General features: G+C 35.5%; 1 protein-coding gene across 1 annotated transcript; it reads left to right on the top strand.

The window, feature by feature from the left end:
* Window positions 1–1,290: 1,290 nt before the first annotated feature.
* On the top strand, window positions 1,291–7,490 carry msk (importin-7 msk). Its single transcript, XM_067790858.1, has 14 exons — window positions 1,291–1,512; window positions 2,592–2,827; window positions 2,895–2,995; window positions 3,088–3,484; window positions 3,556–3,732; window positions 3,791–3,936; window positions 3,995–4,104; window positions 4,213–4,900; window positions 4,980–5,203; window positions 5,264–5,440; window positions 5,500–5,633; window positions 5,706–5,908; window positions 5,969–6,235; window positions 6,511–7,490. Exons 1-14 carry the CDS (start codon window positions 1,423–1,425, stop codon window positions 6,705–6,707), a joined length of 3,147 nt encoding a protein of 1,048 aa, XP_067646959.1. The 5' UTR covers window positions 1,291–1,422; the 3' UTR covers window positions 6,708–7,490.
* Window positions 7,491–15,100: the final 7,610 nt, after the last annotated feature.

Raw genomic sequence — 15,100 nt, 5'->3', positions numbered from 1 at the left:
ATCGCTAAGCCACTATAAATTGTTAATTCTCGTTTGACTTACTCCGTCCCATTGTAAATTTTACCAAGTAGCGCAACTAACAGCTGATCGGTGAAAATTCGAACATTCACACGCACAGTTCTCGACTCAGTTTCAAAAAAAAACTTTAGATTATTTAACTCAAATTTTAAAGTGAGATAATCCTTACGAATTTATGTATATAGAATATATAAGTCGTTTTTGTTGTTATTAAAACAATAGTTTTATTTATATTAAAGCTTTTATCATTTTTGTTTAAAACATTGAAAAAACTCCGAACACCATTCCTTCATTATATGACATTCGACTGCCTAGTCCACTGCCTTCCACTCTATTCGCTACATAACCTCTGTTTAAGCTGCCAAACTATATAGTAAACAATGCTCCGTCCGCTGCCAACCAGGAAAAGGAAAGCAGGAAAGATTTTTCGATCTGCGGAAACTCGTGGTTTTTTCTTTTGCTAGTGATCGCCGAATTTTTCTTTCTTGGTTTCGATACTTTTGTATCGCAACTTTCGCCCCATCACCAGTCACTAGGTGTGTTCGCACGAAAACGCTCCCAAGTGGACCGTAACCGTAGACCATAACAGCAGACCGTAACAAATTTTTGAAGTTTTAACTTTTTATTAGCCAACCGATACGCTCTTATTCTACTTTGCTTACTGCATTCAACATTTCTGACCACACGGCTTCTGTCTTCAATGTATTCTGGTGATAAAGTGCCGGCAGCGTTACCCGGGGAAGGCGAAAACGGCCCTTAAACTTTTTTGGTAAAAGGCAGTTGAAGTTGGCGATTTTCATGTGGTTGTTGCAATGTTGTAGTACCCACAAAAAAAATTGTTAACATAAGTGTTTTGTGCGGATATAGTTTTGGTCTCCAAACCGGTGTTGGACCCACCCAGCGTAATATTTTAAAAGTCCGGCCGAAGGCCGACAATGCAGCAAGGTGTTCTGCGGAAAAATACTATGAATTAGTTACCGAGGGACCCGCGGATCATTTTTCGGTTTTTCGTATATATCTTTTGAACGAGTTAAAATTTTTATTTTCCGTCTGTGGATTATGCGTCGTTTGACACTTCTCTCGATGTTTTTGGTAGCGTATTAGCAGTCGAGCAGTCGAGCAGTCGACCCCTCAACCAAAGAGGATAATAGATATCCTCTTTGCTATTACCACTTTTTTAAATTGGCAACTTGTTACTGTCAAAATCATAATTGCAATTCGTTTTGCGCTCTTTTTCGCATTGGTGCATTGGTGTTTGACTGTCATCTTAGTTTGATTGACGTCGGCAAGGGTGGTGCGTTTTGAAAATTAACATTGTCGTATTGTCGCGATATTTTCTTTGTTTTGTATAAATATTGGACAAATCCGTAATCTGTGTAATATACTTTGCATAGTTTGGCAGAAATGGATGTCCAAAAGTTAACTGATTTGTTGCGGGCTACTATCGAGCCGAATCCGGAGCAAAGGAAGTCGGCAGAAGACCAATTGGCTCAAGTAAGCTCAGTTAAAATATTTGAGGTTATTTCATCCGTACGCGGTAATATATCAAAATTTTTGCATTGAAACGGGTATTTTTATTGATTGAGTTACATGTTTAGTGAAATATTCGATCTGAAGACATGTGCCTGAGCCTATTCGAAGAAAACTTGCAATTATTGAGAACTTTGTGAATTATTCACAGCACGTGTTCCAATAGCATCTATCAACTTTTAGTTTTATGTATACGTTGAAGATAATTGGAGTGTTGCGGGTCAACACAGAAACTCAAGTATCAGTCTAGGCAACTGATGATTTTTTTTAATTTCGTGGCCACGACAAACGATTTTGTTTAGGAAAATTTGGGTATAGCGTACTTGGTGAAAGAAATGCCACAATTACAGCGGAAATATAATATGCAAAATCGTTTAATTACCAAATTAATAGCTATGTCGGCGGGCGCCGTGGTGTGGATCCGCCTACCACACCGAAGATCCTGGGTTCACGTCACCGGGCAAAGCAACATAGAAAATAGATTTGTCAATTAGATAAAAGTTTTTCTAATTGGTGTCGACCCTCGACAGTTATTGGCAAACACTAGTGTATTTCTGCCATGAAAAGCTTCTTAGTGACAACTGTTGTTGTTGTTGTTGTAGCAGTGCTTCGCCCCACCTAATAGTCGCGACCGATCACAAACTGTCATCAATATCCTCTAACGGGAGTCCAAGGAAACTTGCTGTTTCAACAGGGGTGGACCATAGGGAAAGGGGTGTTAGAGGCGTTGGTTCCACATTACAATTATAGAGATGGTTGGTGTCATGTGGGGACACATTGCAAGCGGGGCATACATTTTGTATGTCGGGGTTGATTCTGGATAGGTAAGAGTTTAACCTGTTACAGTATCCAGAACGAAGTTGAGCGAAGTTGACTCATCTGCCTTGCAGATGCCGTTCGAAGTCGTCATAAAACATGTAGGTCCCTTCCCGCCACTTTGTAAAAAAAATTGGAATAGCGAATTGGCCTTAAATCTCTTCGGAGGTTATCGCGCCTTGCATTTATTTATTATTAATAGCAATGTCGTTTTCTCACATTTTTAGATTCACAAAATAATTGGATTTGTACCGACAATATTGCAAATTGTTATGCAAAATAATGTAGATCAGCCAGTGCGTCAAGCGGGAGCGATATATTTAAAAAACCTTATAACGAACAGTTGGTCAGACCATGAGGCTAAAGCTGGTGAGCCAATACCTTTCTCCATCCATGAACAAGATCGTGCTATGATACGTGGATCAATTGTCGATGCGATTGTGCACGCTCCAGACATTATAAAGTTTGTCATAGTATACCAATCCCGTAGTATTAACTTTCTACATTCCTATTTTGTGTATATAATTTAGAGTTCAATTGGCAGTATGCGTAAACCATATCATAAGAAATGATTTTCCCGGACGGTGGCCACAAGTTGTGGATAATATTAGCATTTACTTTCAAAATCCAGGTACAATATTGTTCTACTTGTAATTTAAGCAACTTTAACTTAATTCTAATATTGTAACATTACAAAAAAAAAACCCCTATATTCAACAATAGATGTCAATGGATGGAATGGTGCCCTTCTTACTATGTATCAGTTAGTAAAAACGTATGAATACAAACGTTCAGAGGAGCGAGTTCCTCTTAATGAAGCAATGAATCTTCTGCTTCCAATGATATATCAGCTGATGATAAATTTAATGAACGACCAATCAGAGCAGTCCATGTTACTTCAGAAGCAGATTTTAAAAATCTATTACGCCTTAACCCAGTATACACTGCCATTAGATCTGATAACAAAAGAAACATTTTCGCAGTGGATGGAAATATGTCGGCAAATTGCTGAAAGGCCATTACCAGATTGTTCCCATATAGATGACGAAGAGAAGCCAGAATTTCCATGGTGGAAAGTAAAAAAGTGGGCTTTACATATAATAGTACGCATGTTTGAACGGTATGGCAATATTCATCAAATGTATAAAGAAATATTCAATTTGTAAATTTTGGTTATTTTCTTCTTTCCAGCTATGGTAGCCCACGAAATGTTGTAAGTGAGAAGTATCAAAAATTTGCAGAATGGTATCTTCCTACATTTACGTCAGGTATTTTGGAAGTTCTACTTAAAATACTAGATCAATATCGAAATCATATTTACGTATCACCTCGCGTTTTAACTGATATTTTGGCTTACTTGAAAAATGCGTAAGTAACATTGTCGGAATAAATATGTATATCTAAGTTAATATTAATTTTCGAACAGTGTAAGTCACGCATACTCCTGGAAATTAATTAAACCTCATATGGTTGCTATTGTTCAAGATGTCATATTTCCTATTATGTCTTTTACCGATGCCGACCAAGAGTTATGGGAGACTGATCCGCACGAATATTTGAGATTAAAATTCGGTAATTTAGTTGAAATATTTTTGAAAAACTTCATTTTAATAAATAACGAATCATAAAGATATATTTGAAGACTATGCAACACCGGTTCCAGCAGCGCAGTCATTACTACACACTTGTTGCAAAAAGCGGAAAGGTATTTTACCCAAGGCTATGAACATCATAATGCAAGTAAGCTAAATATCATTATTGAATGGGAAAGAATTGTTATTGTATATTTTTTATATATAGCAAAAGCGGTCATTTAATTTGGTTTTGATTTTTTTTTACTTTTAATAGATTATAACATCTCCAAACGCAGACAATAAACAAAAAGATGGTGCATTGCATATGATCGGAACATTAGCAGATGTGTTACTTAAGAAGCGTATATATCGTGATCAAGTAGAAACTATGTTAACCACATACGTCTTTCCTGAATTTCAAAATCCTGCTGGACATATGCGCGCCCGTGCTTGTTGGGTGCTTCACTATTTTTGTGACATTCATTTAAAAAATCCCCAAGTATTAGCCGAAATTATGCGTTTAAATATACATGCATTATTAAATGATAAAGAACTTCCAGTTAAGGTTGAAGCAGCTATTGGGTTGCAAATGTTTTTATCAACCAATGATGACGCTGCACAGTATGTCGAGAGTCAAATTAAAGAAATTACTAAAGAACTATTAACAATAATACGTGAAACCGAAAACGAGGATCTAACTAATGTTATGCAAAAAATTATGTGTACATTTACTACTCAACTTCTACCGGTAGCCATGGAAATATGTCAGCATTTGGCTACCACCTTCAGTCAAGTGCTTGAATCGGAAGAAAATTCAGATGAGAAAGCGATCACGGCAATGGGATTGTTAAACACAATCGAAACTTTACTTACTGTTATGGAAGACCACCCCGATGTTTTATTAAACTTACATCCGATTGTAATTAATGTAGTAGGTCACATATTTCAAAACAATATCACAGGTAAAACTTTGAAATCCTAATGAAAACGTAATTTTCTTAATAAGTATATTATATTTTAATGTGTGGTAATTCTTTATAGACTTCTATGAGGAGACGTTCTCTTTGGTTTTTGATCTAACAGCCAAAACAATTTCTCCAGAAATGTGGCAAATGATGGAGTTGATTTATCAAGTTTTTAAAAAGGATGGTGTGGATTATTTTATTGATATAATGCCAGCCCTACATAATTATGTGACTGTTGATACACCAGCTTTTCTTTCCAATCCCAATCGACTTCTAGCCATGTTTGACATGTGTAAGACTGTAAGAGAAATATTAAATATTTATTATAATTTTTTTTATGACACACCCACTTTATTTTAGATGTTGACGAGTAATCCAGGCGAGGACCCTGAATGTCATGCTGCTAAACTTCTTGAAGTTATAATATTACAATGCAAAGGCCAAATCGACTCAGTAATTCCGATGTTTGTTGAATTGGCTCTGTCACGCCTGACCCGAGAAGTGCAGTCGTCCGAATTACGAACCATGTGTTTACAGGTAATGTACTTAATGTAATATATAGTCTTTGTACATAAACATTATCAACATATATGCAGGTAGTAATAGCAGCACTTTACTATAATCCTCAACTTCTACTGAATATTTTGGAGAAAATGTCTCAGCCGAATAATGGATCTATTTCATCACATTTCATTAAACAATGGCTTCATGATACTGACTGTTTCTTGGGGTGAGCAATAAAAATAAATGCATGGATATGTACATATTTATCAAAAGTTTCCAATAATATTTTTTTATATAGTATCCACGATAGAAAGTTATGTGTACTCGGTTTATGTACACTTATATCATTAGGTGATGCTAAGCCAGCGGTCCTTAGCGAGGTGGCCGATAAAATTATACCGAATTTAATTCTTCTCTTCGATGGACTTAAGCGAGCATATGAGTCACGTGCACAAGAGGAAGAGGAAGATGAGGAAGAAGAAGACGAAGACGACGGTGAAGGTGGGTATTTAGACTTAGGGACTCAATGTATTTTCTTAACTGTAATTTATTAACTAACAGAGGCTCTGTCGAGCGATGAAGATGAAGTCGATGAATTTGCATCCAATTATTTAGAACAAATTGGTGAAATTTCTAAAAAAAAATCTGCAGAAGCTGGCTTCGAAATGAAAGCTGAAATAAAAGATGATGAAGATTCCGATGATGAAGAAGAAGAATCTGTCGATGATCTAAATGAAACTGCACTTGAAGGTTTTACCACGCCAATCGATGAGGACGAAGAGGAAAATGCGATTGATGAATATGTGACATTTAAAGAAGTATTTACAGGTAATTCTTTTCTACAAACCGTTCTGCGTAACTTCGACTAAGAACCTAGTTTTTCAGTGCGAGTTTTAACTGCAGTTAAAGATGAATATAGTTGAACATCGCACATGTATTGGTATTTTTTTTTTTAGCTTTTTTTTTTAGTTTTTTTTTTTTAGTTTTTTTTTTGTCTTTTGTCCGGCCAAAAAAATTCCACCCACTTATATATAAAATGAAAGAATACGTAAATGCTACATATTTAAATGGTTTTTCTCTTTTTTATTTATTTTTTTTTACAGCATTATCAACTCAAGATCAAGCGTGGTATGTACTTCTAACATCAGGTCTTACAACCGAGCAAACTAAGGCGTTGCAAGAGATTGTAGTTACCGCAGATCAACGAAAAGCAGCTAAAGAATCAAAGCTCATAGAGAAACGTGGAGGTTTTGCATTTCCACAACAAACTGTTCCCACATCCTTCAAATTTGGGTCTTAATACCAATAAGCTCAAGCCTTTGTGTGTGTGACACCTATTCAAGAATATAAATAAGAAACTTACTGCATATTTTGCATGCATAATGTTTTACATGTTTTGAGTAAACCTTTAACAATTCGAAAGTTGCTATATGTCAAAGGAATAGAAATGATGATAATTGGTCATGGTGAATATATGTACCGTAATTATAAAGTGATTTCTCAAGACTATGTATATTGTATATCTGTGTATTCAGTAGAATATTTTCTACATATAAAGAGACTAGCACTCTTAGATTCGTACAGTTTTCTACTTACATATAAAACTCACGAACAACTTTGATGATTTATAATGAAATGTTTGTACTCTAGAATGGTTTCATATGGTCTCCAAATTTTACTACATACATATATTGTTAACGAATATTCTGAAGCTGAGAGTGGCACGGTGCATAAATATATATAAAACATTCGAACCTAACACATTTACCAAAATTGTTAAGAGGTAAATTAAAATATTTACTATGTCATCTCATTTTATCAATTATTTTATGCCACGAACGACAAAGAATTAAAAGCGTACATGATACATACATATATCTAACTGACTATTAAGTTTATTTTTTTTTCCTTTTTTATTTTGAAATAAATACACTCAATTTATTTAAATGTACACATGTATGTATAAAATTTTCGTTGAACGTACTATGTATATACGTATATGCTTACCCACATATTCATAAAGAAATATTGACTTATAAAGTTCTTATATTTAGAAATTTGTATGGAAATGTCATTTTAAAAAGCTTCATAAATATCTTGGGTTTGTTAATGAATAAGGAGCAAAGTTTGTAAATTATAATGTCGATGTTACCCCAAAAATCTCCCGAAGGTTTAGAGGGTATTGCGGATATATTCAGATTACTGTTGTCGGGGTCAATACGCGTCTTTTGACACCTCGATATTTTTGGCAGCGTATTTGCAGTCGACCTCTCAACTAGACTTTTACCGATATCGTTTCCACAATAATTTCTATGTAATAAAAATATCAAAGTGGAGATTGAATTTCTTTTCAAAAGTGAAATACAAAACTCGTCAAATCAGTCAACAAAGAAAATTGCTTTTACTTTAAACATACCATCAACAATGCTCAATACACAGTGTACGAATTTAGATAAACTGGCAGCTGATCGGAAATGGGATGACGTATTTCACTGTCTTAAAATCGATGTTAACTCAACCATAGAATTAGGGAGTCTGAAAGGTAATTCTGGGTATGAAAAATAATAAAAAATTTAAACAAAATTGATAAATGAGTTTAGTGTCCAGATTTAATGAGTATACCGACGCTTGGGTGGACGAATACAAAGCTACTATGAATTCGTTGGAGGCGATCTTGGCAATCATTCTTTTATTTGATCAATTATTCTACATTCTTCTGTTGTGGTACTTGGTATGTTTTGCTGTAAAATTTATACGCTATCGAGGGGTCCAGACATTAAATCAACTAACTAAGAAGTTGTTTTCATTAAGAAATTGGTGTGAAATTAAGACCCAACCAATTAAGTAACGAAAGAGAACTCTTACATTTTCCAAAGGAACTTTTGGTACCAAATAATGTATATGTACTTAGATGGAATTAAAATGAATTTTCCTAGAAATAACAATTCCAAATTTCCATAACAAGAGCTACATATACATATGTTTATTATTATCGAAATTAGGATATTCACAATGAACCCTCGGTGCCGAATATGAAAATCATTTTAAACCTTAATATGGTATAATAGTAAATCGCACCTTACATTATTTATTTATTTAAGACAGTTTTCGGGCGTATACACATTTACAATGGAATTCTTGTTTGGTGGATAGCCCCACAAAAAAGTACGTATACCAAAAAACTTAAGGGGGTTTGCAGAGTATCAATGATTAGCATAACGGGAGCACCAAAAACTACCCCGACAGCAGCATTGCACGCCATTCTAGACATGCCGCTGCAGACCTAATGGCCAAAAACGTCGCGTTAGCAGCTGCAAGAAGGCTTAAGTGTTCTGGAATGCAAAGAAGCATTGGAAAAACTTCGCTCAGTCCGGAGTCCGGTCCATAAATATATACTAGGTTCCCGGTCATAAAGGGATAGAAGGTACCGAAAAGGCCGATGAGTTGGCAAAGGCGGGTCCAACACTCGCTGAAACGACAACAGAAGTCCCAATCCGTTTGGGAAAAATTAAAAGGAGACAGGAGTTGCATATGATCCATCAAGCAGGAAAGGCGTGGTCAAAAGCGTAGGGCTGCAAAATTTCTAAGATCATGTGCAAAGCCTATGATATCAGACTCACAAAGTGACTCATATCTCTGAAGAGAAAAGACTTGAGGCTCACGATGGGCATACTAATCGGACACTGCCTTATGGCGTCACATACTTATAAGTTAGGCCTCGTCAGTAACAGCAGGTGTAGGAAGTGTGAGCTGCAGGAAGAAACGGTTGAGCACGTTCTGTGTTCGTGTCATGCGCTCGCCAGGTCAAGGCTAAAGTTATTAGGGGCGGCTCGAAGCAGCAATTAGGCTAGGCCCTAGAAAACTTCTAGTATATGCCAAGATGACGGAGTTATTGGGATTCAATGGGTTGATAAGCGCAATGCTTTATATCTTCAAAGTTTTCGCAACCCCAATTGTCAACCTCACCTACGCAAGGGGAATCCTGTTACAAATATGAATGTATCATACACATTTAGCAGGCGAAGCTCTGGCGATCCCAAGTTCCTCATGGAGCTAGGGGTGCGGAAGGCGGGATGGCCTAGGAGGTTTAATGTGGTCCATATTAATCGTTATCGAGATGGGGTAGTACCTTAATGCTGCTCTGTTACCGAGGCGTACCGAATCTATATCCGCCAAAGGACCATGAAAAGCGATAACACTATAGAAAAAGCCTTTGGGGAGTGTCTTTATCGTTATTACTACAACGGTAAAAGTCTAGTTGTGAGGGGTCGACTGCTAATACGCTACCAAAAATATCGAGAGAGGTGTCATAAGACGCGTATTGACCTCGACAACAATAATACGAAGGCGGAAAAAAATCGTATCTCTGCCGGGAGATATTTGCAGTTGAAGTTGGCTATTTTCATGTGGTTATTGTAATGTAACCAGAAAAAAATTCTAAACATGAGTGTTTTGCGCGGATATAGTTTGGGTCTCCAAACCGGTGCTGGACACACCCAGGGAAATTTTTTTAAAGCGCGGCCGAAGGCCTCCATCGCAGAAACGTGTTCTGCGCAAAAATACTATGGATACCATCCCTGGTTTCGGAGGGACACGCGGGTCTTTTTTCGGTTTTTCGTTAATATGTTTTGAACGAGTTAAAATTTTTATTTTCCGCCTTCGGATTATTAATACTGATGTCAAGACGCGCCGTTTGACACCTTTTTCGATATTTGGTAGCGTATTAGCAGTCTACCCCTCAACTAGACTTTTACCTTCTTCTCCGCCTTCGGATTATAGTCGCGGCCAATACGCGTCTTTTGACACCTCTCTCGATATTTTGGATAGCGTATTAGCAGTCGACCCCTCTCAACTAGACTTTTACCACAATGACAAGGACGGAGTTATTCTCTAACATAAGTCCTGGTACCTGATTGGGGTTCTTCCGTTTGGTCGAAAAAAAAATTCTGATAACACTGTGGACACATCCAGTCTATGTGAGGTCTTTATTAACCGGCTAGTTCAACCAACGCGTCTTTAAATTTTTTTTTTTTTTTTTTGCGCTTTGATGCTGTCGCACATACAGCTAAAATGGTGAGAGTTATATCTGTTCCTCTATACACCAGGTTGATAATGTAATGGTTTTTATTTATGTCACTTTCTTTGACAATTTTTGGCGATGTGGAAATGTGAACCTCAGATAACAGCTGTGCGTTCTGTCATTTGCTCCCATGTTCACAGAGTCGTACTAATTATCTCAATTTTATATTGTTTTTACTTTTTACTTCAGAAAAAAAAAAATGGTGGTAGGCTTACAAATTTATTACATTTTGATAAGTTGTGTACATATTAGCATATAATAAGTATCTCATCCCTTTATCCTACTTATTATAATTTTTATAACAAGTTAAGTATACATTTTTGCAAGTTATTTTGATTGATATATATATTTTTTTAAAAGTTCATTACTACTGTTTAACATTTCTTACTTAACATTAAGGTTTGTACATATCTATATGTATATATACATATATCTTTACTCCGTTTTGTCTTTTTAATACAAAAGTTCTTATTAATATTAGGGCAAATATTCTACTACCTAGGAATCTTACATCTAATGTTTATTGTTATTGTTTTTTTTTTTTTTTTTTAGCTTTAAAGTGAATTAGCAAGACCAGCATTATGCAGAAAATTAATTAATTCTTCATAATACGAAAAATTTTTTGTCATAAAGAGATCTTTTAAATTATTGAATTTTTTAAAAATGGTACTGGTTCTGAAGGCACTGTATTTGTTGCATTCAAATATCATGTGCTGCGTCGTTTCTGCCACATAGCATACTTGGCAGTGGTCAGAGATGTTTGCTTTAAATTTTTTTAAGTATATCTTTCCATACGTATATCCTAAAATCAGTCTATTCAATAACTTCGTGTCATATGCATTTAATGTGTTTTTTTTGTTTTTAAACCAAGGTTTCTTTTCCTTTAATGCTATTAGTTCTATAATATCTGCATCCAGTTTTGGACACTTGTCTTTTATTTCTCCTAACGTTCTGTCCCATAGTTCCCTGCCAATTCTCAGAAGGGCTTCTCTGGGTGTTAAATCTGGATTTAGATGTTGTCCTACTTCAGTTGCTTTTTTTGCCGCTTCATCAGCTTTTTCATTGAATGTTATACCCATATGACTGGGTACCCAAATTATTTGGATTGTCTCAATTTTTGATGCCTGCAATTGATTATGAATTTCCGCTACTAAAAAATTTGTTGTGCTATCACAATCAAGAATACTTATTGCTCCTAGGCTGTCCGTAAAAATAGCTAATTTGTTTCGTTTAAACCTTATTGCTAGCTTCACCGCTTCATATATTGCCACCAATTCTCCAAAAGTTGAAGTAAAAACCTGGTCTATTTTGAAAAGATAGGATACCTTACTTTCAATGTCATATACAGCACATCCCGTACTATCACCTTCAACTGAGGCATCTGTGGCCAGTGTATAGAATTCCTCATTTACAAGCTCGTCCAATTTGGCATAGTACATTGCTTTTAAATTTTCTCTTGAATATTCCCTTTTGGAATTACTTAATTTCGAATATGTAAATTTTATATTATTATATTTTTGAAAGCTTGTCTTTGTATTTATCTTATCCAAAACATGTCTAAACTGATTATATGCATAGCTGTAACTCGATCTAGCTGTGCTATTTTTTTGTATACTGTTCTTCATTTCCGGGTTCAATAGCCATTGTTTCGTCAATTCTTTGGAAGTTAACCAAAGCGCTCTGGAGAGTGGAGGAAGTTCACAGGCCAGAGCATATCTTGCATACGTTGGTGTGTTTGGTGGGACACCCAGGCATCTTCTCAGAGTTTCATTTACAGACGTAATTAACTGCTTACCCGCTCCTTTTGGCGCATCTGCAAACGTCGTGTTTGCATATTCCGCTTTCGATCTAACATAAGTTTTGAATAAATTTACAGCATTTTTGGGAGCCAGACCTGCCCTAATTGTTGTCAATTTACTTATGAGGTTTTTTGCATTTATGATGGAGTTTTTAATTCCCTGCACATGTTCTTTGGAAGTCAAATTGGCACTGACTATTCTACCTAGCCATTTTACTTTTTCTACTTGTTGTATGCTATCTCCATTTAGTTGTAAATTAAACCTTCTTTTTGTAGTGCTCATGTACATGAAACACGTTTTTCCTGTATTGAATTCTAAGTTAATTTCCTCACAAAGCTGTTTAAAATTTGTTATATTAGTTTTTAATCTCAACAGTGCCTCCTCGTCTGTTTTGCCATGGCAAATTATTGCCACATCATCCGCATATTGAAATATTTGTGTATTTTCGTCATTAACCTCATGCAATCTTCCAGTGTACACATTGAACAGTATGGGCGAAAGACAACTACCCTGCGGTAGACCATTTTTAATTTGTATTGTGTGTTTCCCTAAAGTCAACTTTCTGTTTGAAAATAAGTTAAATATCCACTTAGCAATGTTTGGATGAACTTCTTTCTGTATTAGAATATTGTAGAGAATTTTTAAATCAACACAGTTGTATGCATTTGAAATATCTAGGATGCATATGAAAACCTTGTTTTTTTTGCTTTTTACCTCTGCAATGTAGTGCAAGGCTTCATTTAGACACATCGTGGCAGATCGATTTTCCCTATATGCAAAGCTTCTGTTAGGAATTACTTTCTTATTTTCTATAAATTCCGTTAATTTATCTTTTATCATCATATTGAGACTTTTTACGACTACAGATAACAGTGATATGGGTCTATAGTTTCTGAAATCATCCAAGTCTTCCCAGCCTTAGGGATAGGGATAATTTTTATTTCCCTCCATTCTGCCTTTACTGTATTGTTCTTAAAGTGTTCTACTAGCGCATAAAACAGACCCTCTTTTGTTTTAATTGAAAGATCTTTTAGCATATCAAACGTGATCCTATCCAAACCCCCCGCAGTAGATTTTTTCTTGTTTAATAACTCAAGGAACTTTTCAAAACTAAAACATAATTCCTCCCTTAATTGTTGCCCACTTGCCATATCCTGCTCAGATATGTTTGTGCTACTTTGTTTTACTTGCTGTTCAAGTTCTTTAAGATAGTTCGCATTATCTTCTTCTGCCCATAAATTTTTTTCGCCGTGATTCATGTTATGAACATTGTTCACAAACCGCCACGCCTCCTTAGCATTTGGGTTCATGTTTATTTCTTCAATTTTTTCCAGATAATTTTTCCTTTTCGCTTCCTTAACTGCTTTCTTCCATCTTTCCGATTCAATTGCTGCCGCTTCAAGGTCCAATACATTGCCTGTTTGCCGAGCTTTTTTCCTTTTGGCTGTCAGGACTCTATAATGTTTTTCCAGTTCTTTATCCCACCACGCTTTTGGTGTGTATCCCGTATTGTTCAAATCAATAGTTGCTTTTTTCCTCACATGTCTTAATTTTCTTTCAAAGTCTTCCAAATCTATGAAATCTACCGTATTTAAATTATCTTGGAGCTTTTTTCTAGCTACAAAAAGGTTTGGTTGTTTGCTATTTATCATTTCTATGACTATCGGCTTGTGATGGCTGCCACCCAGGTACCCATCATGACATTTGAAAACTGGTAGTCTTCCCATGTTGGTAAAGGCTAAATCTAAAACCGAGTTCGTATTATAATTAGCACAGTGATATGTCGCCGACCCATCATTCAGACATATCCAAATTAATATTGTTTACAGCACTATGTAAAAATTTACCTTTTGCAGTATCCACTACATCCCCCCAGGTGCACATCCGTGCATTAAAGTCCCCAAGGAATAGAACGTTTTCAAATTTTTCCAGATGAGCTAAAATTCTACTTACTTCCAATTCAAACATTTGTGTACCTAGGTTTGGCGGAAAGTATGCCGTGCAAATAGTTAAATTCGTTTTTAAATTAGTTGTTTTTGCTATTAAAATATCCTGATCAGTATGAAATTTGATTTTTGTAAATTTTATTTGTTTTCTAAAACCAATGGCTACTCCTCCATACCCATCGGTCCTAGTTTTTTTTAATAAATTAAATCCAATTAATTTGTGATTACATTTTTTTATGTCATGAGAAAATATCTCCTGAAGGCACACTATATCAATTTTATTTTTTTGATCAAAAAAATCTATATGACTTGTTTGATTTTAAGCTTTGCACATTATATTGTTGTATTTTTATTGTGTCCATATTCATTATTTCGACTTTGTTTAACTGTTAGCCTCTCACTAACCTGATTCTGACATAAGTTTTCTATGAGCTGCACTATTGCATCATTGGTGTCTATATTAAATTTTTTCACTAGCAAAGTTAGCAATCTTTCTATTTCTCCTACTTTCGTCCAGTTCTGCTTTTGATAGCAGGGTTCTTCCAACTTGTTTTCTTTCCTAGTATAACTTTTCTCTGGTTTGGCTGTTCGCCCGTTCCTTGCTACATCACTATATCTATTTCTTGTAAGACGTTTGTTTATCACTTTGTCATTGTTAATGCATTCCACATTTGTTTTATTCAATATCGGAAAACTTTCATCCATTTCTTCTAAAAGACTAAATCTGTTGTTGTAATTAATGGCGCTATGATACGTTTCAAACGCCTCAACTTTTGAAACTTTCTTAACCGTCATTATTTCTATTACCTGTTTTTCCTTTTCCCATTTAGGGCAGTTGTTTCTATTCAGAGCACAATGCTCACCACTA

This window comes from Eurosta solidaginis, chromosome 5, assembly GCF_040869045.1.
Source record: "Eurosta solidaginis isolate ZX-2024a chromosome 5, ASM4086904v1, whole genome shotgun sequence".
In the NCBI taxonomy this organism is placed as follows: Eukaryota; Metazoa; Arthropoda; class Insecta; order Diptera; family Tephritidae; genus Eurosta; species Eurosta solidaginis.
Note: the sequence above shows the minus strand (reverse complement) of the source record. Positions and strands in the feature narration are given on the sequence as shown.